The sequence below is a fragment of the Tachyglossus aculeatus genome, chromosome X1 (assembly GCF_015852505.1).
Source record: "Tachyglossus aculeatus isolate mTacAcu1 chromosome X1, mTacAcu1.pri, whole genome shotgun sequence".
NCBI lineage: Eukaryota > Metazoa > Chordata > Mammalia > Monotremata > Tachyglossidae > Tachyglossus > Tachyglossus aculeatus.
In genome coordinates this window covers 49,359,534-49,384,615 of record NC_052101.1, presented here as the reverse complement: position 1 = coordinate 49,384,615, position 25,082 = coordinate 49,359,534, and the positions used below count along the sequence as shown (strand labels likewise).

Here is a 25,082-nt window from a genome sequence, read left to right as displayed (position 1 = left end):
GAGTTCATGCTTGGAAGTGAAATTATCCAGGTTAGGTTTAAGAGGTAAAAATCTTGAACAAGCGTTTGTCAGGCGAAAATGTTTCCGTTCTGAGAGACTTTGGGTGCAGGTTGGACCATGTGTATCAGTCACGATCCCAGGGTCTTCTCTGACTGAGGGAAGAGAGGCAGTAATCTTTCACACCATCTCTGTCCCCTGCACCACTTATATCCAGTGCTCCCCCATCCCTAACGACATGTCCGCTAATTCTCTTAAATTATACTCTCCCAAGCAACTTAGTACAGTCCTCTGCACGTAGTAAGCGCTCAATAAATCCTATTGATTGATCGAGTAACAGAGGGGCGGTAAACATTAAACCTCCCGATCCCGGAGTCTGATCGGTGGCCTAGTATGCAGGTAATGCTGTGCTGCTCCCTTTTACCCTGCCGCTACCCTTCCAGATCTCTGGGCACTGCCTTGAGGCTCCAGCCTGGGATAGCAAAGGGGTTGGAAATGATTCCAAAAAGTAGTCCAGGTTGCGGGTCGGCGATTTTCAGGTCTTCCAATTGACCAGACTTAAAAGAGAGCAAGACACTGTATGCACGTACACACCATCCCAGGGCCACGCTTTTTTATTTGGCTTCGGCCAGACAAGTCAGGGCTTGTGATGGCATTCAAGCAGGAGTTTACTGGCAAAAGAAGCAGCGTGGCTCAGTGGAAAGAGCCTGGGCTTTGGAGTCAGAGGTCATGAGTTCAAACGCCGACTCCGCCAATTGCCAGCTATGGGATTTTGGGCAAGTCACTTAACTTCTCTGGGCCTCAGTTCCCTCATCTGTAAAATGGGGATGAAGAGTGTGAGCCCCGCTTGGGACAACCTGATCACCTTGTAACCTCCCCAGCGCTTTGCACATAGTAAGCGCTTAATAAATGCCATTATTATTATTATTATTATTATGGGCCTGGGACTCAGAGGACCTGGGTTCTAATCCCATCTCTGCCACTTGTCTGTTGTGTGACCGTGGCAAGTCACTTCACTTCTGGGCCTCACCTGTAAAATGGGGATTAAGACTGAGCCCTTTGTGAGTCTGTGTCCAACCCAGTTAGCTTGTATATACCCCTGTGCTTAGTATGTGCCTGGCACATAGTAAGCGCTTAACAGATCCCCTTAAAAAAGATGAAAGATTGGTAGAAAAATTAGCCTGGCAAACTTGGGCACTGCAATCAATCAATCAATAGTATTTATTGAGTTAGAAGAAGCGGCCTGGTCTAGTGGATAGAGCTTGGGCCTGGAGTCAGGAGGACCTCGGTTCTAATCCCAATTCTGCCACTACTTGTCTGCTGCGTTACTTCGGGAAAGCCGCTTCACTTCTCTGTGCCTCAGTCACCTCATCTGTAAAATGGGGATGAAGACGGAGAGTCCCATGTGGGACAGGGATGGTGTCCAACCCAGTTTGCTCGTATCCACCCCAGTGCTTAGTACAGTGCCTGGCACATAATAAGCATTTAATTAACACAGTTAATATTATTACTATTATTACTGTGTTCAGAGCATACACCTTGGCTTGGGAGCATGCAGCAGAGTTGGAACCTGTCTTCAGGGAGCTTACAGTCTAGTGGGAAACACACACAATAAGTACAGATGAAAGGAAGTAGAATGAGAAGATGTAGATGTGCGTAAATAAGTCTTGAAATAATGCATAAATGGTGGTTTTATGCAAACTCATATATACAGAAATAGAGTGGGTGGTTATGAGTACATAGTAATGTTGGTATTTGTTAAGCGCTTACTGTGTGCCAAGCACTGTTCTAAGCACTGGGGTAGATACAGAGTAGTCAGGTTGTCCCCTGTGGGGCTCCCAGTCTTCACCCCCGTTTTACAGATGAGGTGACCGAGGCACAGAGAAGTGAAGTGACTTGCCCGAGGTCACACAGCTGACAAATGGTGGAGTCAGGATTAGAACCCGCAACCTCCGACTCCCAAGCCCGTGCTCTTTCCACTAAGTCACACTGCACTCTCTTAGAGTAGAGGTGGCACAAAATTGCTGAGATGACAGTTGAGCATATATGACCTGAGGAGAGGAAAAATTGGTAGGGGGAAGCCCGGTGGAGGAGGAGATGGGATTTCAGAAGGGCGTGTAGAGGGAGAGCTGTGATCTGGCAGATCTGATAATAATAATAATAATAGTGGAATTTATTAAGTGCTTACTTCGTGCCAAGCGCTGTACTAATAACCAGGGGCTCACAGTCTTAAAGTAGGAGGGAGACAGGTATTGAATCCTTACCTTGAAGATGAAGGAACCTAGGAGCCCAGAAGTTGTGAGCTGCCCAAGGTCACACAGCAAGGAAGTGGCAGAGCCAGGTTTAGAACCCAGGTCCTCTGACTCGTAGGCCCATGCTCTTTCCACAAGGCCACCCACTGCTCGCCTCTCAGAAGGGGGAGTATTTCCAGGCAGAATGGAAGGGCAAGATGAGGTAGGAGAGTCAAATGAGGCAAGGTGAGAAGGGCAGTTTGAGAGGAAAAAAGAGCGTGAATGGGGGTGGTGGTGGGAGAAGAATGTGGATAAAAGGAAGTGAGCTGATAGAGTTCCTTATGGCCAGTGGTCCAAAGTGTCTCCTTGAGGTGGTGAGGGACAGGTAAGCGTTGGCGGCAGGGAGCCGAAAGGCTCTCGCCCAGTCCCTTAGTTGATGAGGTAGAGGGCTGAGAGATTCCTGTCATTCGGTTTCATTAATCTGAAGAGCCGTTACCCCCAATTAATTCAGCTAATCATTATGGCATGTCTTCCGTGCTTGCTGAGTGCTCAGCTCTGGGATAGGTGATAGGTTTTGAGCTGGGACACAGGCCCTGCCTCACAGGGACTTCACCATCTATTGTGTCCAATTAACAAATGAAGGATCCAGGCCCAGAGAGGTGAAGCGACGTGGCCTCAGTTAGACAAATCACCGCTTAATCCTACGTCTTTTGGTTTTCAGTCCCTTGCTCATTTCACCCAGGCCACTCTGCCTTTCCTGGGATACTTTACTGTAAACACCTTCACTGGGGCTGATTTTCCTTAGGGTCCATGAAAAATATCATTTATGATCATCTCGAAAATTCCACTGGAGAGCAGTTAACACACCACCATCAAAATTTTGGAACCGAAATTTCCACACCAGAAAGACTGTCAAAAAGCAGTGTAAGCAATGTAAACAGTGTGTTTACATTTCACCACATTCCCCTCTGATGAAATCCGAAGCACGGGTCTTTGTGTTTAGGGACAATGGTTTGTTTGATTAGGCTAAATTGATTATTGATCAGGGGGAGAAAAATCTATTGCACCTCAAGTCTGTCTCCAGAGCCACAAGCCAGCACCATTTAGTGAGGGGACTCATCCAAATCCCTGTGCTAACAGGGTCGTCAGCCTAAGTGAAGATGTTGCTTCGGTTGGTGCCATTCATTCAGTCAATTAATTCAGTCATATTTATCGAGCGCTTACTGTGTGCCAAGCAGTGTACTAAGTGCTTGGGAGAGTGCAGTGTAACAACAGACACATTTCTGCCCACAACCAGCTGACAGACGAGGGGGAGACAGAGATTAACATAAAATAAATTGATAAATAAATAAAGTCCATATATATATATGTACCTGCTTCCCTGTGGGAATTTATAGATCTCACTCTCAGGGGTCTAAATCCTAGTTTGAACTGCTTTTTGGTGTTTCTGATTTGCTAATTGCCTAACTGGTGTTGATATCAATCAATCAATGGTATTTATTGAGTGCTTGCTACATGCAGGGCACCGTACTAAGCACTCGGAAGAGTACAGTACGACAGAATTAGCAGGCCTTCCCTGTCCACATTAAGATATGGCCGTACTATGGAGGTTGTCACAAACAACTTTTTTTTTTCAATTGGGCAGCCTGGTTAGTTTTAAAAATAGAAATTCAGTTGACACTTAAGCCATAGGGATGACTATATATATTCACTCAATCGTATTTATTGAGTGCTTACTGTGTGCAGTGCACCGTACTAAGCGCTTAAAGTGTATGTGTGTGTGTGAGTATTTTGTGCTGGGGAGAAAGCAGTAGTTTTAGCTGAAGTTTGAACTATGACCATTCTTATCTCTCATTGCCAACAAGGTCGAAGTGTTATTCTTTTACATTATCCTTTTGCCAAAGCGATCGGAGAGCTCCTTTCCTCGAACTCCTGCCTAAGAGTGCCAACAGTGTATTGTTCAGCCTGATGATTGATTTGCTGGCTCTGCTTGGATTCTTTTTTCACCTGGCTGCTCCAAAGAATGTAGAGGAATCACCGCATATGCTTGGAAGCACCAAATCCTTCATAAACAAAAATCAGTTGCTTAGACCGTCCCCTCTTACTTCCTCTCTCCTTTATATGCCAACCTCCCCCTTATTCGGCTAACATTTGAAGCCCAGTGAATCTTTGATATTTAAAGTAATTTAGGATTTTCTGGTTGCAATATTTTCATGTGTGCTCTCTTGTTACAGGCATTTGCCAGTTAATAGGAAAGGAATGTGAAATGGCAAAGTTGCAGTGCCTCTGTAGGGCATGAGGACAACTCAGCAGTACCCTTGGATCCATTTTTTAAGTAGATAGCCTGCTACAAAAAACCTAAAAGCTTCTTTGGGCTTCATGCTCTTTCTTTGGTTTTGGCTTAGGTCAAAAAGAGGCCTTTCAGGATCTCTTATAGGATCAGATTGTGGGACTTAAATCTTGATTGAAGTGGTCTATTAATCCTGCAGTGTAACGATAGTAATTATTAATATGGTATTTGTTAAGCACTTATTATGTGCCAAGCACTGTTCTGAGCACTAGGGTAGACTAAAGGTTATCGGTTGTCCCACGTGGGGCTCACAGTCTTAATCCCCAGTTTACAGAGGAGATAACTGAGGCACAGAGAATTTAAGTGACATGCCCAAGGTCACAAAGCAGACAAGTGCGGAGCCCACTTCTTCTGACTCCCAAACCCGGGCTCTTTCCACTAAGCCATCCTGCTTCCCATATAATAATTATAATAGTAATTAAGGTATCGGTTAAGTGTTCCACTGTGTGCCAGGCACTGTACTAAGCACTGGGGTAGATACAAACAAAGCGGGTTGGACACAGTCTCTGTCCCACTAGGGGTTCACAGTCTCAATCCCCATTTTCCAGATGAGGGAACTGAGGCCCAGAGAAGTCAAGTGACTTGCCCGAGGTCACATAACAGGCAAGTGGCAGAGCTGGGGTTCGAACCCATGACCGTCCAACGCCCAGGCCCATGCTTTATGCACTATGCATCATGTTGTCCCACGCAGGGTTCACAGTCTTAATCCCCACTTTATAGATGAGGTGACTGTGTAATGGAGCATTTGGATTTGTGCCTTTCCAGTGTTCTCCTGGGGATTATGATGGCATTATGAGAGGAATCTATTGTCCTCACAGAAAATCAGTCAATGGTATTTATACAAAGAACACTTACTACGTGCGCTGTACGAAGCACTTGGGAGAATACAATGCAGCAGAGTTTGTAGACGTAGACCCTGCCCACCAGGAGCTGACAGTCTAGAGTAAAGCTTGCAGTTTTAATGTGTGTTGAAACCATTATTATTATTATTATCCCCAGGCCCATATTTTATGATGTGTCCAGAGGTGAGGCATCCAGAGGGATGAGGGGGCCGGTCACCCCTGCAACTGTTTGATCTGAACCCCCAGCACTGTTCTCAAACCAGATCTCTGACTAGCCCGAAGAGTTTCCAGTCAGGGCTGAAAGGCCCCTAAATGGTGGCTTTTTCTCCTGATAGCTCCTTCCCCATCCTCTGCCCTCCATCAATCAGTCAGTCAGTGGTAATACTGATAGTAATTGTGGTTTTTTTAAAGCCCTTACTGTGTGCTTTACTAAACGCCGGGGGAGATACAAGATCATCAGGTCCCACCTGGGACTCGCATTGTAAATAGGAGGGAGACAGGAACTGAATCCCCATTTTACAAATGAGGGAACTGAGGGTAAGAGAAGTTAAGTGACTTGCCCAAGATCTCACAGCAGGAAAGTGGCAGAGGTGGGATTTGCACCCAAATCCTCTGACCCCCAGACCTGTGCTCTTTCCACAGGGTCAGTATTTTTTAAGCGCCTATCGTGCTCAGAGCATTGTACTGAGCGCTTGGGAGCGTACAATACGGAATCCCGGCATCCTTTCCATCCTTATGCTCAAAATGAAAACTTCTTGGCAGCTGAGGATGTCTCCTGTGTCAGCTTCACAGTTTGGGTTTATAGCATCATCTTGAGCTCTTCCGACGTGTGAAAAACCCTCAGTTCACACTTAAATCACCCACCATGGTTTTGCTGTCCACGAAAAGATGGATGGTGAGTTTCACACACTTTAATTGCTTTCACCCCCAGCGAAAACCTTGAAAGGGTAGCTCAGTCTCAGCCAAGTTTCCAAGTGTTAGAGCCAACCTTCAACCCTGTTGTTACTATCGCTATGGAAGACGATGCTCAACTGTTGGGAGGCATGCACATAAAGCGGTTTGTTAATTGGCAATGGATCGGGTCAGGAGGTGCATAGCCTAGTAGAAAAAGCATGGGACTTGGGGTTCTACTCCTGATTCTACCCTTTGCCTGCAGGTTGATCGTGGACAAGTCACTCTACCCTCTCCGTGATTGTTTCCTCAGCTGTAAAATGGGGATCAAATATGTGCTAATCCTCCTTTTAAGACCGTGATCCCGGTATGGGACAGGGATTGTGTCTGATCTGATTTATCCTGTACCTACCCCACGACTTAACCTGAGGCACGTAATAATGCCATGATTATTATGTTGGTTTATTTCTAGCTATGGAGATCCGCAAAGTTTCGGTGGCAGTTTTTTTTTTTTTCATGTACTAGCACAGAAAAGGAACACTCTTCACTTGCCCTTTATTAACTAGGAAGAATGGCTAGGGGACTCCAGGTCAGTAACTCGGATCTCCTGAGGTGCTGCTTCCAAGTGAACTGGCCTGAAAGTGCGTCCCAGGGTGGCTGGTCACATTCTAGGGCGCATTGCCAATGGTTGGCAATGTCTGATTTATACGTTTTTGGGGGCAGTGTGAAATAGGTTAGGCCCATGTGAGAGCATATTTTGTACAGTAACAGTGGTAATGTAAAATGTAAAACTCAGCATGTTAATTATTGTCTTTCAGGCCCTTTAAGATCTGGATATGTCCTTCATATTTGATTGGATTTACAGTGGTTTCAGCAGTGTACTACAATTTTTAGGTAAGGTGGATGTCTCTGCGTTTGTCTCCCTCACCCCTTGTATTTCTTACCTTTTTAGCTTCTCTCCCTTAATGTCGTCAGACTATCCACCTGTGTCTTAATTTATAAGCGGTTTTCTGGGGGTCTGTTCTGTGTACCTTAACGGTAAGGTGTGCAGTAATGTAGATAAGATATATTCGATCTTTGGCCCCTGAGGCTTTTCCGAAATTTGCCACAGGGACCTCTGAATTGTCTACTTAACTTTCCTTTTGGCTAGCATTCCAGCGTGGCAGTAGTTAATCCGCTTATGAACCTATTCCTGTTTTTTTTCTTAAAAGGGCTCAAATTTATCCATAGTTCTAGCCTACACATAGTCTTTTTCTGTGGGCTAGTTAGAGGAGAACTCTGTTCAGGTAGGAACAGAATGGTTTTCTTACCCAGAACTGGAGGTAGAAGGCTTGGTCTGTCCAACATAAAGATTTTTCTTCCTTGACAAATAGGGCCTTCCCTAGGGAAAGGAGTTGGGGGGATATGCGGAGAACAGTCTCTTTTAGAAAACTGATTCGGAAAGCAAAGTGAAGTGTGGAATGGAAGCAGGGAGGTTGAGGGATATTGTGAGTGTTTTGGGTCCATGTGGTAGCAGTTTGGATGAGAGGAAGGGGTGGATTCTAGAGATGTAAGGAAGGTTGAACCGCAGGATTTGATGACAGACTGAATACATGAGTTGAATGACAGACGAGTTGGATGATGCCACAGTGGAGGGCTTGTGAGACAGAGAGGAGTGCAGTGTTGTCTTTAGTGTTGGGAAAGCTGGGTTTGGGTGGGAAATTGAGTTCTGTTTTGGACATGTTAAGTCTGAAGTGTCCGGGGCAATCCACCTACGGATGTCATGAAGGCAGGAGGCACTGCAAATGAAGCCAATTGAAAGAGGAAAAGACCTAACCTTTAAAGATCATAATATAAAGGTTTCAGACTTTCCCTAAGTGAAATCTCAGCCCGCATGTTGTTATTTTAAAGTGGAATAAAAAATTGAAAGCAAAGACAAGTTCCATTTGCCAAGATGTGGACTTTCCAAGACCATTGTTTTTTTGCCCACTACAGTGAGATTTGGCCGAGATTTTTGTTGTTGTTGTTGTTTGTTTGTTTTTAATGTGGTACATGCTTACCATGTGCTGGACACTGTACCAAGCATTGGAGTGAGAAGTTTAGTGAATTGCCCAAGGTACCACAGCAGACAAGTGGCAGAGCTGGGACTAGAACCCAGGTTCCTCGGACTCACAGGACTGTGCTCTATCCACTGGGCCACACTACTTCTCAGAGTATTACTAAATCACCGAATCCAACATCTAGTAGTAGTTGCCAAACACTGGTTAGGGACCGGGCAAACGGATTAGACTGTCTCCCCCTTCTAGACCGTGAGCCCGCTGTTGGATAGGGACCGTCTCTATATGTTGCCAACTTGTACTTCCCAAGCGCTTAGTACAGTGCTCTACACACAGAAAGTGCTCAATAAATACGATTGAATGAATGAATGAAGTAGACACGGGCTTGTTAGAGCAGCAGCGTGGCTCAGTGGAAAGAGCGCGGGCTTGGGAGTCAGAGGTCATGGGTTCTAATCCTGGCTCCGCCACTAATCAGCTGTGTGACTTTGGGCAAGCTTCTCTGTGACTCAGTTACCTTCTCTGGAAAATGGGGATTAAGACTGTGAGCCCATGTGGGACAACCTGATGACCTTGTATCTCCCTCAGTGCTTAGAACAGTGCTTGGCACGTAGTAAGCGCTTAACAAATACCAAAATTATTATTATTATTATTGTTAGCCAAATGGAGGTAAACAAAGATAACAGTGGGGACAGAAAGGATGAATGACAAAATTAGTAATTCAAGATAATGGAAGTAGTTGAAACAGTTCTGAGGGGGAAGGAGCCCTCAAAATCCTGTGCTCCGGGCACAGTTGGGACCTGAAGATTCCTTATCCTGCAGGGCAATAGGACTGCCATCTTGGGTTGGCTTGGCGGGAGGCAGCAGGCCTGGTCCCGCTCCAAAGGGCTGTGGTGACCACCTGGGGGGATTCCCAGGCTTACGGGACTCCCGCCCATGTGGGTCCCTCCTGCCCACCCCAGCACTCACAGGGCAATTCCCATCCCAGTTCTGATGCTGATTTACGGCTAGAGCGGCAGCACAGTCCAAGGTTCCCGGCCTCATAAAGACGTGGCCATGCCACAGGGTCCCGGAGAATCACCAGATAAATAGGTCGACAGTTGAATGAAGTCACTGACCCTCAAACTTTGGGAAAGAGGAATATCTTTATTCATTAAGTCGAATTTACTGAGAGCTTACTGGGTGCAGAGCACTGTACTAAGCGCTAGGAAAATACAGTTCAGCAACAAATAGAATCCGTGCCCACAGGTGAGCTCACAGTCTAGAAGTCTGAGTGACTCTTCAGTTTCTCCTGACCTGGGGCCATGAGGAATTGCTACATTTCTTAATTCTTAATTTGAATGGGAGTGTTTTTCACAAACTCTGTCAGGCATTGGATGGAATTTCCCCTAACGTTGTCCTGCTTCTCTAATACGAGTCAAGAAACCAAAAACATTGCAAACTCTGCTCTGAATTCATTCATGATTTTCAGATGAGTAATTTAAGATACCGTCATAGGTCTCCCATCTGATTATGGGAGTTAGGTCACCCAACTGTTAATATCAAATGCAATTTTTTCAACCCTATCACGGTTCTAATTGATATCTCTAAACCACATAACTTGTTTCCTGCCATCCTAATGAAATGTATGTATTTTTGTAATGAAAGACCTGCTCTTCACCTAGGGGAAAATAAATGAATTTTCTAATCAGTTTATAATGAAAATCTGATGAATTTTTATTGTTAAAGATATTTGATTTCTCTCCTCCCCATAAAATAGTCTTTTTCCCATAGTTTCCCGTTCATTGGCAGACAAATTACAGCAAATACAACAGGACATCTGATTGGTGTGCTCTTGCCCAGTGCACAATACATCCATGATAGCTTGTGTTTGATGGCATTATGTGATGGCATTATTATTATTCCAGAAACTGCCTACTCACCCTGAGGTGTGGTGAGTTAATCAGCATCAAAATATGCATTTTGATGTGGCAGGTGTGTGTACAGAAATTCGTATTCGGCTGAGTGAAAAGGAAACTGCTTTGAAAGCAGTTAAAGGGCCCAAATCACAAAGAGAGTTGCAGGTTTATACTTTTAAATACTCCTGAATTCAAACCCAAGAACAGGTTAGAAATCATAGCTTGTCCAGCAGAAATCAGGGAAATCATAAAACTGAGAGAATGTGGAACTAGATCCTGCTATTTCTTCTTGATTTTTCTCTCTGGGGTCATTTTATAGAATAAGAAATAGAGGTAGTTCCTTTCCCTAGTTCACTTAAGCATTGGCAGATTTTTTTCCTCTCATTTCATCTAAAAATGAGTCCAGGTAGGCAAGTGTTTTGATTTTGGTAAATAAACTCATTTTCATTTAGTACCTCGCCTGAATCCTTTGCAGGACTGTACAAGAAGTCTGGAAAGCTAGTATTTCTGGGACTGGACAATGCCGGAAAAACAACATTACTTCACATGCTGAAAGATGACAGACTTGGACAGTATGTCCCTACATTACATCCCAGTAAGTAAATTTCCTTTCTTGTTGTTGTTTGTTTTTTTAATGGTATTTGTTAAGTGTTTACTATGTATCGGGCACTGTACTAAGCACCGAGGTAGATATAAACAAATCAGGTTGGACACCGACCATGTCTCATTTCCATATTGTGTTTTTTAAATGTCACAACCGTGGATGCTTGCCTCCATTGTAATATTGTGGCTTAGTTCTGAATACTCTGATCCACTCAGTTCTGTCATAGCTTTTTTTTTTTTTTTTTTTTGGTCAGTTTTACCAGCCCGTTTAAGCTCGGCCTGGCACTGTATCGTGAGATGCTGTGTGTGGTGTCGGAACTGCTGTGTACTAAAAGTACAAATTTTCCTGAACTTGAGGTTTGGCAACCTCAGGTTTTTGCTTGGTTTTGGATTAAAATCTTGGTCTGGGGGGAGAAATTCACAGGACACCTGGAGGGGACAGTGTCTATAAGGACACTTCTCCTGGCTGGCGGTGACTTCGTCAGCATTGTGGGAGAACTGGGTGTCTTCAGTGTGGAGTGGTGGGTCGCAGCATATGTCTATTCCCTAAGTTTGTGTAGCTCATACTTGTCCAGTTTTGACAAATGACGCACCACCAAGTAGGAGACTAAAAGAACAATTGGTGCCCTTGCATCAGTACTAGCCAGAGGCTCCCAGAGCAGGTCTAAGGTGAAGAACTGTCAGCCAATAACAAGCATTTCTTTCCTCTGTGAACATGAATGGCTTAGTAGGCAATATCGTAGACTGGAAACTCCACTCTCTAATCCAGCAGTCAGTCAGTGGGATTTATTGAGCGCTTACCATGTGTGGAGGACTGACAAAGCACTTTGCTACTTGCTGTGTGACCCTAGGTAAGTTAGAAGCCTCTCTGTACCTCAGGAAATGAAAATAATAAGAAAATACCCGTTCACGGTGATGTTTTAAGGAGCCAAGACAAAAATGATGAAAGAGAATTTTCAGAAGGTAGAGGGCTAAGTACGTTTTTTGTTCTTCCTATCAATTTTTTTTTAATTTTAGAGTGCTAAGTATGTACTGTGTGCGAAGCACTGTACTAGGTGTTGGAGTAAATACAAGCTAATCAGGTTGGACACAGCCCAGGTCCCACATGGGGCTCCCAGTTTTAATCCCCATTTTACAGATGAGGTAACTGAGGGTCAGAAAAGCAAAGTGACTCGCCCAGGGTCACCCAGTTATTTTTATATATTGTAAAGAAAACATCGGAGTATCGTCATCTTGGCCAAGGTTTTAGATTAAAATCTCTTGGGGGAACTCTCTGGGGAACAGTTGGTAGGGCATCTGCACGGTACAGTGGCTGTATGGATACTTTTATCCTGCGGAGTGAAGAGATCCTCTTCAGAGGTGATAAAGGAACAGTCCTTGCCCTGACACTTGGCGTGGAAGGCCGTAAAACCTGGAAGGTTCAGAGGTCAGAGTCCCAGCAGAGCCCCAAACCGGTGGTGTGACAGGAGCGAGCTTTGGCTCAGGCCCCACCCCAGAAAGAGCTCGGTGTCGGCCGTTTGACTCGGCACACTGAGGGTTCACTGAACAAGGTAAAGCCCTCTCTCTGCCTGACCTTGATTTGAACAGAGATGGGGAGAAAATGAGGCAAGGTGCAGTTCATTCCCAATGTAGCCCGAGGGAGCGTCACTCTAAGGACACCAGCAAGCTTTTAGAAGGCATTAAATGAAGGAGAAATGAGTGAGCAAGAGGCCGTGCCTTGACCAGGCCCTGCCGAAGAAACCCATCAGTCCTGACCTCTGGCTCTTCCTCCGACTCCTCCTCCCTGCCAATTGAAGGCACTTGGGCCGCGAAAGGGCAGGGCAGCAGAGGGTGTTCTCCGTCTGGCGGGAACCGGGGCCTCCTTTCGAGGGTCTGCAGCCACTCACGTGTTGTCTTCTGTACTCCCGTGTGGTGGCATGTCGGCAGTCTGAAGGAGCAGCCACACGTGTGCCGCCATGGCCCTGGTCCCCTCTGGCCTACCGTGGATCAGGTCAGAATCTCAAGATGCCCGGATCGCATCTGACTCCCAGATGCTCGGCCTGGGGACGGACCGGGACCGGAGTGGATCAGGTTGGGTCAGACCAGAGATTTCTAACTCCACTTAGGGCTCTGGGGAAGGACTCGGCAAATACCCTTCTGATGTGCATTTAGCTTTAATTCTATTTGTTCTGACGACTTGACACCTGTCCACATGTTTTGTTTTGTTGCCTGTCTCCCCCTTCTAGACTGTGAACCCGTTGTCGGGTAGGGACTGTCTCTATATGTTGCCAACTTGTACTTCCCAAGTGCTTAGTACAGTGCTCTGCACACAGTAAGCTCTCAATAAATATGATTGAGTGAATGGGTGGTGAGGGCCAAGGGAGTGGGTGGTGAGGGCCAAGGGCATGGGTGAAAAACAGCTCCAGAGAACGGAGGGATCCGTGGCCTTATGATGAGGTTAGAACAGATAATAATAATTGTGGTGTTTGTTAAGCGGTTACTATATACCTAACACTGTATTAAGTGCCAGCCTGGAGACAAGATATTCAGGTCCCTCCTGGAGCTCACAGTCCAAGTAGGAGGGAGAACGGGTATTGAATCCCCATTTTGCAGATGAGGGACCTGAGGCACAGAGTAGTTAAGTGACTTGCCCAAGGTCAAGCAGCAGGTAAGTGACAGAGTTGAGGTTAGAATCCAGGACCTCGGACTCCCGAGCCCATGCTCTTTCCCTGAGACCGCACTGCTTCAGTTTCAGAATTTGGGGAAACTTTCAAGCTGACCTCTCAGGAATTTTCTTTAGCAAGGTGAAGAGAGATGTGTAGTGGCCAAAGAAGGACAGTGGTTAGAGAAAGTGGTTCCTAGATCTTGCAAAACCCAGCAGGTTGGTGTGGCATTTCCAGAGGACGTCTTGAAGGGAAAAATCTAATATTTTAGGGATGGAACAGATTATGAATCTAAATTGAACCTCCCGACCCAGCTGTTTTACTGACTAAAACTGAGAGAACTGAGTTCGTGTTAAGGGGAAACATTCTCTGGCTTAATGTTCTTATTATAAGTGTCTGTTCTTTTGTAATGACTCTTTACTGACTTTTCTATGATATGATCCAACATTCGATGATGAGAAGCAGCGTGGTCTAGTGGAAAGAGCCCGGGCCTGGGACTCAGAGGACCCGATTTCTAAACCCTGCTCCTCCACTTGCCTGCTGTGTGACCTTGGACAAGTCACTTGTCTTTGTGCCTCGGTTACCTCTTTTGTAAAATGGGGATTAAGACCAGGAGTCCCATGTGGCACATGAACGATTTCCAATGTGATTAGCTTGCAGGGCCTGGCACATAACAAATATAGTTTAAAAGAAAAAAAAAATAGACTGTTGGTGGGGTCCTGGATACTTAAAAAACCAAGGGGTCTTTTTGTTTGTCTTTAGCTTCAGAAGAGCTGACGATCGCTGGAATGACTTTCACTACCTTCGATCTGGGTGGCCATGTCCAAGGTAATGCTAAATTAGCTCTATTTTGACCACCTTGTTTAAAATGAACAGAAAGTCGGTTGGCACTTGGTAGAAGCGTTTTCTTCCAAGCTATCAGAACTTCTCATTCAGTTCAAGAAAGGGCAGGAGTTCAGAGACCAGCCCTCGTTGAATTTATTACTCCCCGTCCTCCAGATATCAGAGAACTGACCCGATTGCGTAGACCGATTTTTCACTTCCGCCTACTCTGCCCCTCTCTGCATTTCTTCACGGCAAGGAGTGACGTGTAGTTTCAGTTTCGGTGTTGAATTCATGAGCTCTCTGAGCAAGTCCACGTACAGTATTTTAGTTGCATTGATGTTTCCTGGCTAAACCTCTTGCATTTCAAAGTATGCTCTAACGGTGCCCCGTAAAAAGAAATCTGAGAATAGATTCATTAGAGAAAAGGACTGGAATTGAACTCTTGACCAATAGCATGTTAGTGGAATTGTTTCCAGTTTCAGGGTTATGAGGCACAAACGGTCAGGGCTACCCATGACAGGGCTTGAGGGTGTGTTTTGAAATTATGACCTTGGTCCGTTAAAAAATATTATCTCTCTTCTCTCTCCACCAGTGTGGAAGTTTCGTGGTAGATAGAGCTGGCTGGGACTAGAATTCAGAATTTTAATAACAAACCCCCAGTCCAGCAAACATTTGTTTCATCTGCTGCTGCAGGAAGAAAGAAAGCCCAGGCAGTTCTTTTATAAAATGGGCTTTCATTTTGCTTTTTGCCTGGAGGAATTAGGGAACAGTCCTTCCCACAGCACCCGCCCTTCTGGGTACAATACGATGCTGCTTCGGACGGAAGGGTTTGGGCACTCGGGCGCATCATCGGGCAAGGCAAGACTTTTCCGTAACACCATCCCTGGGTTCTGGGAGGACCGACTGTTCCGTCACTGGCTGCGTCGGCCAGTACTCGTTCGAAGCGTCTCGATTGCATTTCAGTGTAATATGAAGGGTTTTAAGTACCTGTCATCCCTGAGCAGCTGGGATTGATTTCTGGTTGCTTGTGTTAGCTCGCAGGGTTTGGAAGAACTACCTGCCGGCCATCAACGGCATTGTGTTTCTGGTGGACTGTGCGGATCACGATCGGCTGCTGGAGTCCAAACAGGAACTTGACGTAAGTTAAATCGCTCGAGTCAAAAGTAGCAATCCAACAGGGTGGGGGAGGTCTGCTCTTCCTTTCCGAGCTTCCTTCCCTGCCCCGCTCCTCCCTTGCGCTGATGAATGCAGGCCTTTCTGAGCCCCAGCTCCTCAGGCCGGGGGAGAGGAGGTTTTTCTCGTTTTTTGGGCCCGGGGCTCTTTTTTCAGGTGTAGAATTAGCCCAACATGCCTTTGGCTGATGATTCAGTGGCCACTTGGCAGGATTCTCTGAGCCAGGCCGTCTCACTCATCTCACATCTCTGATCCAGGCACAAGAAGGGAATGTGCCTTCTAAACCTCTTTACTATGGTGATACCCACCTGGCAAGCTCCCGGACTCTGCTCCTCCTCCTGCAGGCAACCCGTATTCTCAAGCTGTATCTCGCCCTCGCAAGACTTGAGGTCTAAAACATGACATGGTTTTAACAAAATTTTGTTACCGAAAAGCTTCCTGGAGGGAAAGATTGGGGAACCTCTGAGATTGATAAAACAATTATTTATAATATGCCTCCAAAATATACCAGATGCTGTATAGACTCCTGCTCTTTGCTCAGTGGGTCTACTTTTCCTTTCCTTTTTGGTCCTTTTTCCTCAAAAAAAAACCCCACCCCAAAACGTAATTCCTAGCACAATTGAACCATTGTGCCCAGAGAGCAACTTGCGTAATCTCCCCCAGTTTGGGGGCTTTGAAAGACGTTTTTCCTACAGGGATCCACAATGCCTAGTGCCTTGCAGGGCAGGGAGGGAGCAGAGGGAGGAACTTATTTTACACCATTATCGTGTCATTTGAATTTTTTTTTTCCTCTCGGTAGTCACTAATGACCGACGAAACAATTGCTAATGTGCCTATCCTAATTCTTGGAAACAAGATCGACAGACCCGAAGCCGTTAGCGAAGAGAGGTTACGGGAGATGTTTGGTCTGTATGGACAGACAACAGGAAAGGTAAATATTTCCCTTGTCATCTGTCCTTATACCCATCCAGTTCAGTTGTATCAATTTTCAGTTCCAGCAGTTTTTTATACTACATTTGTTGGTTTATTTTCATTCAAGAGAGTGATCCATATTGAGTTTTAACAGGGTGTGGATTACTTCGCTTTATTTTTTTATATATTGTATTTAAGCGCTTACTATGTGTGAGGCACCATTCTTAATACTGGGGTAGTTACAAGTTAATCAGTTTGGGCACGGTCCTGGTCCCGTATGGGGCTCTGAGAGGGAGGGAGAACAGGATTTGAATCCCCATTTTCCAAATGAGGCAGTTGAGGCCCAGAGAAGTTAAATGACATGCCCTAGGGCCCCCAGTGGGCAAGTGGCCGAGCCGGAATTAGAACCCAGGTCCTCAGGCTCCCAGACCTGTACTCTTTCTGCTAGGCCACACTGCTCCTCATCACTCTAGTTTGCGACGTTTGTGTCCCCTGTGTCTTCATGCTTGGGCCTAGTTCAGAAGCAGCTCCAGCTCTTCCCTTCAGAAGCATCCACTTGAAAATTGACACTCTGGAGACAAGCATATTCAGAATATGGGTGCTCCCAAGCTCTTCCTTCTCTTCCCCATTTTTCCCCTCTGATTTAAAATGCTGGTGCCATCCAGCTGATTACAGTACTTTAAAAAACGGGACCGGTCTGAATCAAAGTGTAATATTTAACCTATGTAGAAGAGCACATAAAAGAGCACTTAGAATGGGCCAAGTACTTTATCAGACTGGAGTAATTGCAAGATCAGTTATCACAGGGTCCCCGATCTGTAAAGTGCTCACAGGACAGACTAACAAATAAAACAAAAAGAATAAAATATGAACAGCCATTAGAACAAGGTGAAATTCAGCCATCCAAAATGTAAACTGTAAAATATATATGGAAGCTTAACAGTAATTGGAAGAGGCAGTCTTTGGGAGTTCACCCCTCCCTAGGTAAATACTCAAGAGTTTAATTTTTTAAAATGGACTATATAGCTTGGGCCTGGGAGCCAGAAGGGCATGGGTTCTAATGCCGGCTCCACCACCTGTTTGCTGTGTGACCTTAGGCAAATCACTTAACTTCTCTGTGCCTCAGTTACCTCATCTGTAAAATGCAGAATAAGACTGTGAGTCCTATGCAGGACAAGGACTGTGTCCAACCCGATTTGCCTTGTATCCACCCCAGCACTTAGTACAGTCCCTGGCACTTAGTAAGCATTTAACAAATACCGTAATTACTATTATTATTAATATTATTATTATTCTTATGTTTTCTGTTTTTGGCAATATTGGGGGTTTCTTCAGGGCTTTTCTAGCACAGGTGGGAAGAAATGATAGAAGGACATGAAATCCTCTGAGTTATAAACTCACCTGGGAGGCAGCATGGCGTAGTGGAAAGTCTGGGAGCCGTGAGGTCTGGGTTCCGTTTCCAGCTCTGTCAGTGGCCTGCTGTGTGATCGTGGACAAGTCGCATAATAATAATAATAGTAATGGTGGTATTTGTTAAGCGCTTAATATGTGCCAAGCACTGTTCCAAGCCCTGGGGTAGATACAGGGTTATCAGGTAGTCACACAAGGAGCTCAAAGTCCTAATCCCCATTTTGCAGATGAGGTAACTGAGGCACAGAGAAGTTAAGTGGCTTGCCCAAGGTCACAAAGCTGACAAGTGGCGGAGCTGGGATTAGAACCCATGACCCCTGACTCCCAAGCCGATGCTCTTTCCACTATGCCACGCTGCTTCTTATAATCTCTCTGGGCCTCAGTTTCATCATCTGTAAAATAAAGATAAGCTACCTGCCTTCACTGCCTCTTATATTGTGAGCCCCAGCTGGGACAGGATATCTGCCCTAGGAATTTAGCACCTAGTAATAAATAAATAGTGATTGCTGTTATTTGGCACTCCACCCAGTGAGGAACAGAAGTGATGTAATCCACTGATAGTATTTCTTGAGCACTTACTGTGTGCAGAGCACTGTACTAATCTCTTGGGAGAGTACACGATGACATAATGGTATTTGAGTGCTTATTGTGTGCAGAGCACTGAACTAATCGCTTGGGAGAGTACAATATATCATGATGGAATTTTTTGAATGCCTATTGTTTGCAGAACACTGTACTAAGCACTTGCGAGAGTACAGTGCGACAGAATTGGTAGACAAGTTCTGTGCCCACAAGGAGTTTACAGTCTAGAGGGTGATATATTGGTGATTTCTTTGTGTTCACCCCACCTCCGTCCCATGCGGACTAGCCGAGCTGAACTTACAGACCTTTTCAATAAGAAGACAGTGAATTTAGACCACTAAACTCTCCCAGAACAGGCGTTTTCAGTCTTGTGTTTTGGGTAGATCATTGCTTGGGAATGTTCGTCTAACAACAGAAGCCTGTGGAGTCCGAAGAAGCGGTTTGTGCACACAAACCAAGGCTTCAGATGAGTGCTACAGCGAAGGTTTCCCTGAATACAGGGTTTTACAAACACACAAGTCCTGCATTTAAGGGGCGGGGGGAGCGGGCATTTTAAGGCAGCAATTTAATTGTAATACTATTGCCACAGCAGCGGCCTAGGCTGCATTAAGGACACAGCTCTTGATTTTAGTCGTTCCTCATTTCTGTCTCGTTAGGCCTGTCTACGTTTTTTTGTGTCTGTGACCGGTTTTAAAGACGCTTCCCTCTGAGATGACTGCTGTGCTCTCTCTTCCAGGGCAACGTTTCGTTGAAAGAGCTGAATGCCAGGCCCTTAGAAGTCTTCATGTGCAGCGTGCTAAAGAGGCAAGGCTACGGAGAAGGCTTCCGATGGGTCGCCCAGTACATCGATTAACGCCCTGTTTACATCAGGTCCCCTGTCTGAGTTTTAAACCTGCTCAGTTGTTTGATCACTTAGCATACATCACTTGAATTCAATAGACTTTTTGTTGGTTATGAAGCGTATTATTTTTTAGATTGTTAATGTATCATAGTTAATTTGTGAGGCTTGAAAACCGATTACAGGTTAGTTTAAAGATCACAAGGTTTCCTTTCTAATCTCATGATATAGTTTGCGCTCTTAGGGCGTTTTCTAATTTGACCTTAGCACCCGGCATCTATGGGCAGAGGGGGCTTTCCAGTTCCGTGTGTTGAAATGCACTTTTTAACAGCTCAAATCTACAGATTTGTGAATGGTATTTAATGCTCATCACCTTAAATTTTTTTATTGTGTTCTTTTTTGGAACCGGTTTTATAAATTTAGATGAAATAACCAGCTGTCTTTAAGGTATAGTTAATAATTAGCTTATTAATTGCATGATGCCTTACGGTTTTCAAAAATATTCTTTCTTATGCAACGTCATGCAATAAAACAAAATCGAATTTTTGGTGAAATGTTTCATTTTCATGGGTCTGACCTAGGGAAGATATCCTAGGAATATGAGGCGGTGGGCTGTTCAGTGAAACGGGGACGAAGACTGAACTTTTCGCATTCGTTAAGGTGGCTTGCGACTGGTTGCTGTTTGAGACAGCTTCTGACTCCAGGCTGTCACTTATTCGTCATTTTCACTTCAGTAAGGAATTAGCGCCAGTAAGGTCCATTTCTCAGTGGTCCATTTCATTCGCCTCCCAGAGAAAGAGAAGACTCTGGAATGGGGCGTGATCCACATTTTCGTTTAAGGGACCGTAACTCGGTCACGACGCGAGTCTCTGAACGTCATTCGAGCTTGTCGGTGCTGTTTTTTGGGCTCCTTCATCCGGGCAGGTGATGGAGAAGCCCTGCCCTCTTCACGTGTAGTGTCATCTCCGGTGCAAACGAGAGGCAGCGGCTTTTGTGACTTTCCCACAAGTTGACCTACCCATTTGCCTCAGTCAAGAGACGCGGCCTACTCTTCGTTTACATTCTGTGTGTTTGGTTATCGGGGAGATTTGTGTGAGGTGGCTGGGTGTTTTTGTTTTGTGCTCTGCTCATTCTGATTAAGCTCTCATTTGTCTCCTGGCCTAGAAGGAAGATGATTTTGTGGCCAGGGGGAAAGTGACCATTCAGTTTTTCACCATGGCGGTCAGTTCCTCGCAGGTGATTCTTGCTGTACATTGTTCTTCCGGCGTCCGAGTGTCCATTTTTCTAGAAGTTCCCGCACCTCGTAGCTCCCTGGAAGCCCTCCCCAAGTATTTGAGTAAAACTTTACTTAGCTTGCCCAGCCATCTATAGTCGAAACAGAAGTTTGGAGACTTAAAATCTCTGACTTGGCCCTGGTTCTTCTAATCAGTTATAGGTCAGAAGTAAATTCTCTGTGGCTGTTTGAGACTTCAGGGACATTTTAAGCAAAAGGTGTCATTTTTGGTTACATAGGTATTGGGCTAGTCATTTGTCAACTCTGTTCAGTGTGTAACTCCAAGATGAAACACTTATTGGTTTGTCAGTCACGACAGCGTTTCCCTCATCCTGGCCTGACCTGGGATCCACAGGGTTGAACGCTGCTTGATAACAGAAGGGAAAGGGAGATCTTACTAGGGTGATTTTTTTTTTCTTTGGTTGGGGATCCGAATCTTCAGGGTTATTTTTAACCTAGAAATTAGACTTTTCTCTAATTTCTGGCCACCAAGTTTGGCATCGTTTCCTTTTTTAGAGAAAATAAAAGTGCTGTTCTGATTGGCTAAGGACATGGTAGAATGGAAGAGAAAATATAGCCTGTTGGTACTGCATTTTGTGTGAGAGCTGTAGGAGAAGAAAACCCGTGGATATGCCGCCGAGTTGAAGAACACTGCCCTTTCAGCTTAATAAACAGCTCCTACCGATCGTATTCATTATAAATGCATTTTGAGGAAACCGATTTTTTGACTCCCTTTATGGAGTTCAGGAAACAAGTGAACTCACAACTAGGCATGTGGGGAAAACAACTTCTCTCTATAAATGACCCCGTTCAGAACTCCACATCCGTTCTATTTGTGGGAGCGTAATTGGCTTCTTCCTTCCACCAGGCCCACTTGGGAATCGGAGTGATCGGGTCTGAAACGAGAGATAAACCAAGCCAGGTAAGTTCACCTCACACAGTAGGTTCCAGCAGAGTGGCGGTGAGGTGGGAGATGAGGGTCCCTGTTGCCACGACAGAGGGAAATGAAGCTGGACAGAACAGTGTTTAAGTTCCCTCCCCTTGGGGGAAGCGTGCTCACAGAACCTTTTCTCCAGACTGATCCATGAAGTGGCTTGGAATAAGACTCCCCAGGAGGTTGCTTATGTGATGCTATTCCCAGGCTCCCACAAGAAAGTGAAGGTGACACCGAGAAGCAGTAGAAGGGCTTTGAGGAAAATGGGGATGATACAAATACCCTGTGTGTTTTGTGTACATGTTGCTTTTTCATAGTAAAATTTAGTGTTTGGAAAAACGCCAACTTTTATATTTCACACTGTCAGGTGATAAGTTTAAAATGCAAGTGTAGCACTAGGGCACGGAGACACTGGACACCAAACCAAGTATCACTCAGGGTGAAGCAAAGTAGATGCTACAGAATATTTGTGGGCAGGACAAATGGAAAAAAAGTTTAATAAAGTTTTGCTACCGGAGTGGCTCGAAGTTTCGTTTCTCAAGTGTGTACACTTAAAGAGGTGCTCATCGCCATTTTAGGTTTCAAGTCCTCGCTGTTGTGAAATGTAATTTTGGTATTAGGCTGACTGATGTTAATGTTTGGCTTTATCATTGAATTTTCATGTGCACTGAATGGTAGCAGGAACACATTGGAGAATTTCTCCTTCTGGACATTCTCCACTGCCGTCATTGAAATCAGTGTTGCTTTTTGTGTGTGTCACAGATTTTTAAAAGTATACATTCAAATGTTGCCCAAATAGATCTAAAATAGAACATGTGTGTCACGTAAGCACCGAAACGCACACTGGAGACGTGGCTTAAGAAACAGTAGTATGCTAATCATTTAAAGTGAACCCCTGTTGAATTTCATAGCTCTTCCAGAGTTGAGGAGCAGTTCATAAAATGGGCATGGAATAATAGTGACACCAGCAAATGATCGAATGAGCAGTTCCCGGGGATAAAGCCTTTCTCCTCCACAAGATAATTGAACAGCAATATTTAGAATCTAGTGCTTTTTACACATCCCATGTGTTTTCTAGAACCGAAATGTCCGTGAGACAGTGGGAAATGTCGCACATGCTGTAACTGGACAATTTAAGAACACATTTGCATTTCTCAATCTCACTTTCGGGCATGGTATCAACCGGACCTCATCCGTGGCTTGCATGACTTGGTTTGGCATGGAAATAAAGCACTGGCAAAGATAAATTGGGCGAGAGGGCATTTGGGATATTTAACTTAAAACAGAGAGATTTACTTCTCAAAGCCGCTTTGTCTCCTTCGGAGGAATGAGCAATGTGTGTCCACCCTTAAATTTCCACCCTTAAATTTCCAAAAGTATTGTGCATTTGTTGTGGAAAAGCTTCCTTGAAACTGCTGATCTGAACGTGAAAAACGGTTTAGGAGTAGAGTTTGAGATCAGGTGATGGGTACTTAATGCAAATTGACAGGACAGTTAATGTAGTTTCTGATAACCCGAGCTTTCACAGGCGTTATGATCAATAAGGTTTTATTGTCACCATAGAGGTAAGTGAATTTTAAGCCAAAGTCAGAAGGCTGCATTCTCAGAAGCACCAAGTTTCTTTCCCCCATTTACTTCTTTCACAATGTCCCCTTGAATGTTTCAGCTGGCCCTTGTATCAAGAAACTCTTAAATAAAACATGCCTAGACAACCAGTAATTCCCAGTGGAGGCTTTCGGTGGTAAAAATTCTTAAGATAGAAATTTTCCATCAAGAAAACCTAAAAATGCCCCACAAAAATGCAATGCAAATCGTATACAAGGTGTCTGACTGTTAGCAGAGCAATTCTCTTTCCACTGGTATTTTTCTACCACTGAGTGGAATGACATTTCACTCCAAAGTCCCCACCGTTCCCCGGCCAAACTCCCCCTCCACCGTTCACCGTCCCCAGAGCAAACGCTTGGTTGCTTTCACATCATAACTGTTTTTGAAACACCTTTGTGAGTTGGATGAAATTTTTGAGATGCACTTTTTAAGATAATTTGATTTATGTGGGACTGGGTGGCTTTTCTGCAAGCATCACACCCAAAGATAACTTTTTTAAGATTGCTTTAATTCCCAGATAATATAAATTTTAGCAACTACAGCCAGCCACGATTGATTCAATCCAGAGGTGCTGTAAACAACCACAATCATTAGCCACTCAAGGAGGGTGGTATTGAAATATACCTGTAGACAAGGCCATTTATAGGAGGGAGAAGGTTCAAAATTACAAATTTTGATGTTTAGATTTGGGAAATTTGATGGCCATGGAAAAAAATCCATCCTTCAGAGTGGGAAGCCAATGAGTTCACTTGTTAATCTTTAACCCTTTTTGCACTTTTGTACACTGCTGCTTGGATTAGTATCCCAGTGTAGAATTTTAACTATTCTTTTTTGGAATGCGATTTATTGTTTAAGATATAATTTGTATACCAAACTTGTATATCTGTTTACTTTTACTTTATCTCATAGGGTAGGTATAACAGTTGGATGAATGTTCTTGAATTTTGTTGCCTGTGATTTTGATCATTGCATTCTGTTCTGTCAACAGACACTAAGAATTTGATTGTCCCGACGAGTAAAATAAAAACTCAAACATGAACTTTGAAGAACCGTATAGTCGAGTCACATTTCTTGCCCAAAAGGGAAGGTTCATTTCATTCATTGGTGAGAAATAGAAAAATTCTGTTTTTGCCAACCCTGGGTGGGCTTGAGTTGCGGTTTGGCCCTTTTTAAAAAATTCTACTCTCCCAAGCGCGTGCTGAAGTGCTCTGCACAGAGTAAGCACTCAATAAATACTATTGACTGAGGTAAACTATCACTCCACCAAAAAGCAAAGATCATTTGTCCTTCCCAGTGCTCTGGGATAAAGTGGGAAGGCCTTGTGGGAAATCTGGCAGCTACTGGAATGTCAAGTTGATAAGCTCACCTTTCTGATTTAGGCCCAGTTTTCCAGTTGAAAAAGTTTGAGAGGCCATAACCTCTCAATCGTCATAACCTCTGTCTGACCTTTGATGGTTTTTGATGGGAAGCAGCGTAGCCTAATGGAAAGAGTCGGGCTTGGGAGTCAGAGGACCTGGGTTCTAATCCAGGATCTGCTACTTGTCTGCTCTGTGACCTTGGGTAAGTCACTTAACTTCTCTGTGCCTCAGTTTCCTCATCTGTGAAGTGGAGATTAAATCCTACTCCCTCATGGGAGCCCATGTGGGGCCGGAACTGTGTTCAACCTGAATATCTTGTATCTCCCCCGGGCACTTAACACAGTGCTTGGCTCATAGTAGGCACTTAACAAATTTGTAATTAACCCACAGAACAACTCCAGGTAATGAACTCTCCAAGAAAAACATTGAGGCCAGAAACTTTCTAAATCCTTGGTCCCAAGTTTCCTCATTAGTTTTTATTGAGCATTAACTGATTGCAGAACCCTGTACTAGGCACTTTACTGGATGTTTGGAAACAACAAAAAAAAGTATGTTGTGTAACACTGATTAGCTTAGGTTTGCCTTTCCCTGTTTAATCTAAAATACGAACAGGATGGAAAAGGTACAACTGACAAGCAAAAGTAAGTCAAGAGTGAACAACAGTGATGAACAGATGAGAGTTGGG

General features: G+C 44.6%; 1 protein-coding gene across 1 annotated transcript in view; it reads left to right on the top strand.

Annotated features, from left to right (window-relative positions):
* Window positions 1-24,088, top strand: part of SAR1B (secretion associated Ras related GTPase 1B) — a 31,693-nt gene extending 7,605 nt beyond the window's left edge. Inside the window, exons 2-7 of the mRNA XM_038772013.1 lie at window positions 7,130-7,205; window positions 10,718-10,837; window positions 14,250-14,315; window positions 15,347-15,450; window positions 16,285-16,416; window positions 19,126-24,088. Coding sequence (XP_038627941.1) covers window positions 7,148-7,205; window positions 10,718-10,837; window positions 14,250-14,315; window positions 15,347-15,450; window positions 16,285-16,416; window positions 19,126-19,242 — 597 coding nt within the window. The 5' untranslated portion in view covers window positions 7,130-7,147 and the 3' untranslated portion in view covers window positions 19,243-24,088. The remainder of the gene's footprint in view (window positions 1-7,129; window positions 7,206-10,717; window positions 10,838-14,249; window positions 14,316-15,346; window positions 15,451-16,284; window positions 16,417-19,125) is intronic.
* The last annotated feature ends 994 nt before the right edge of the window (window positions 24,089-25,082 follow it).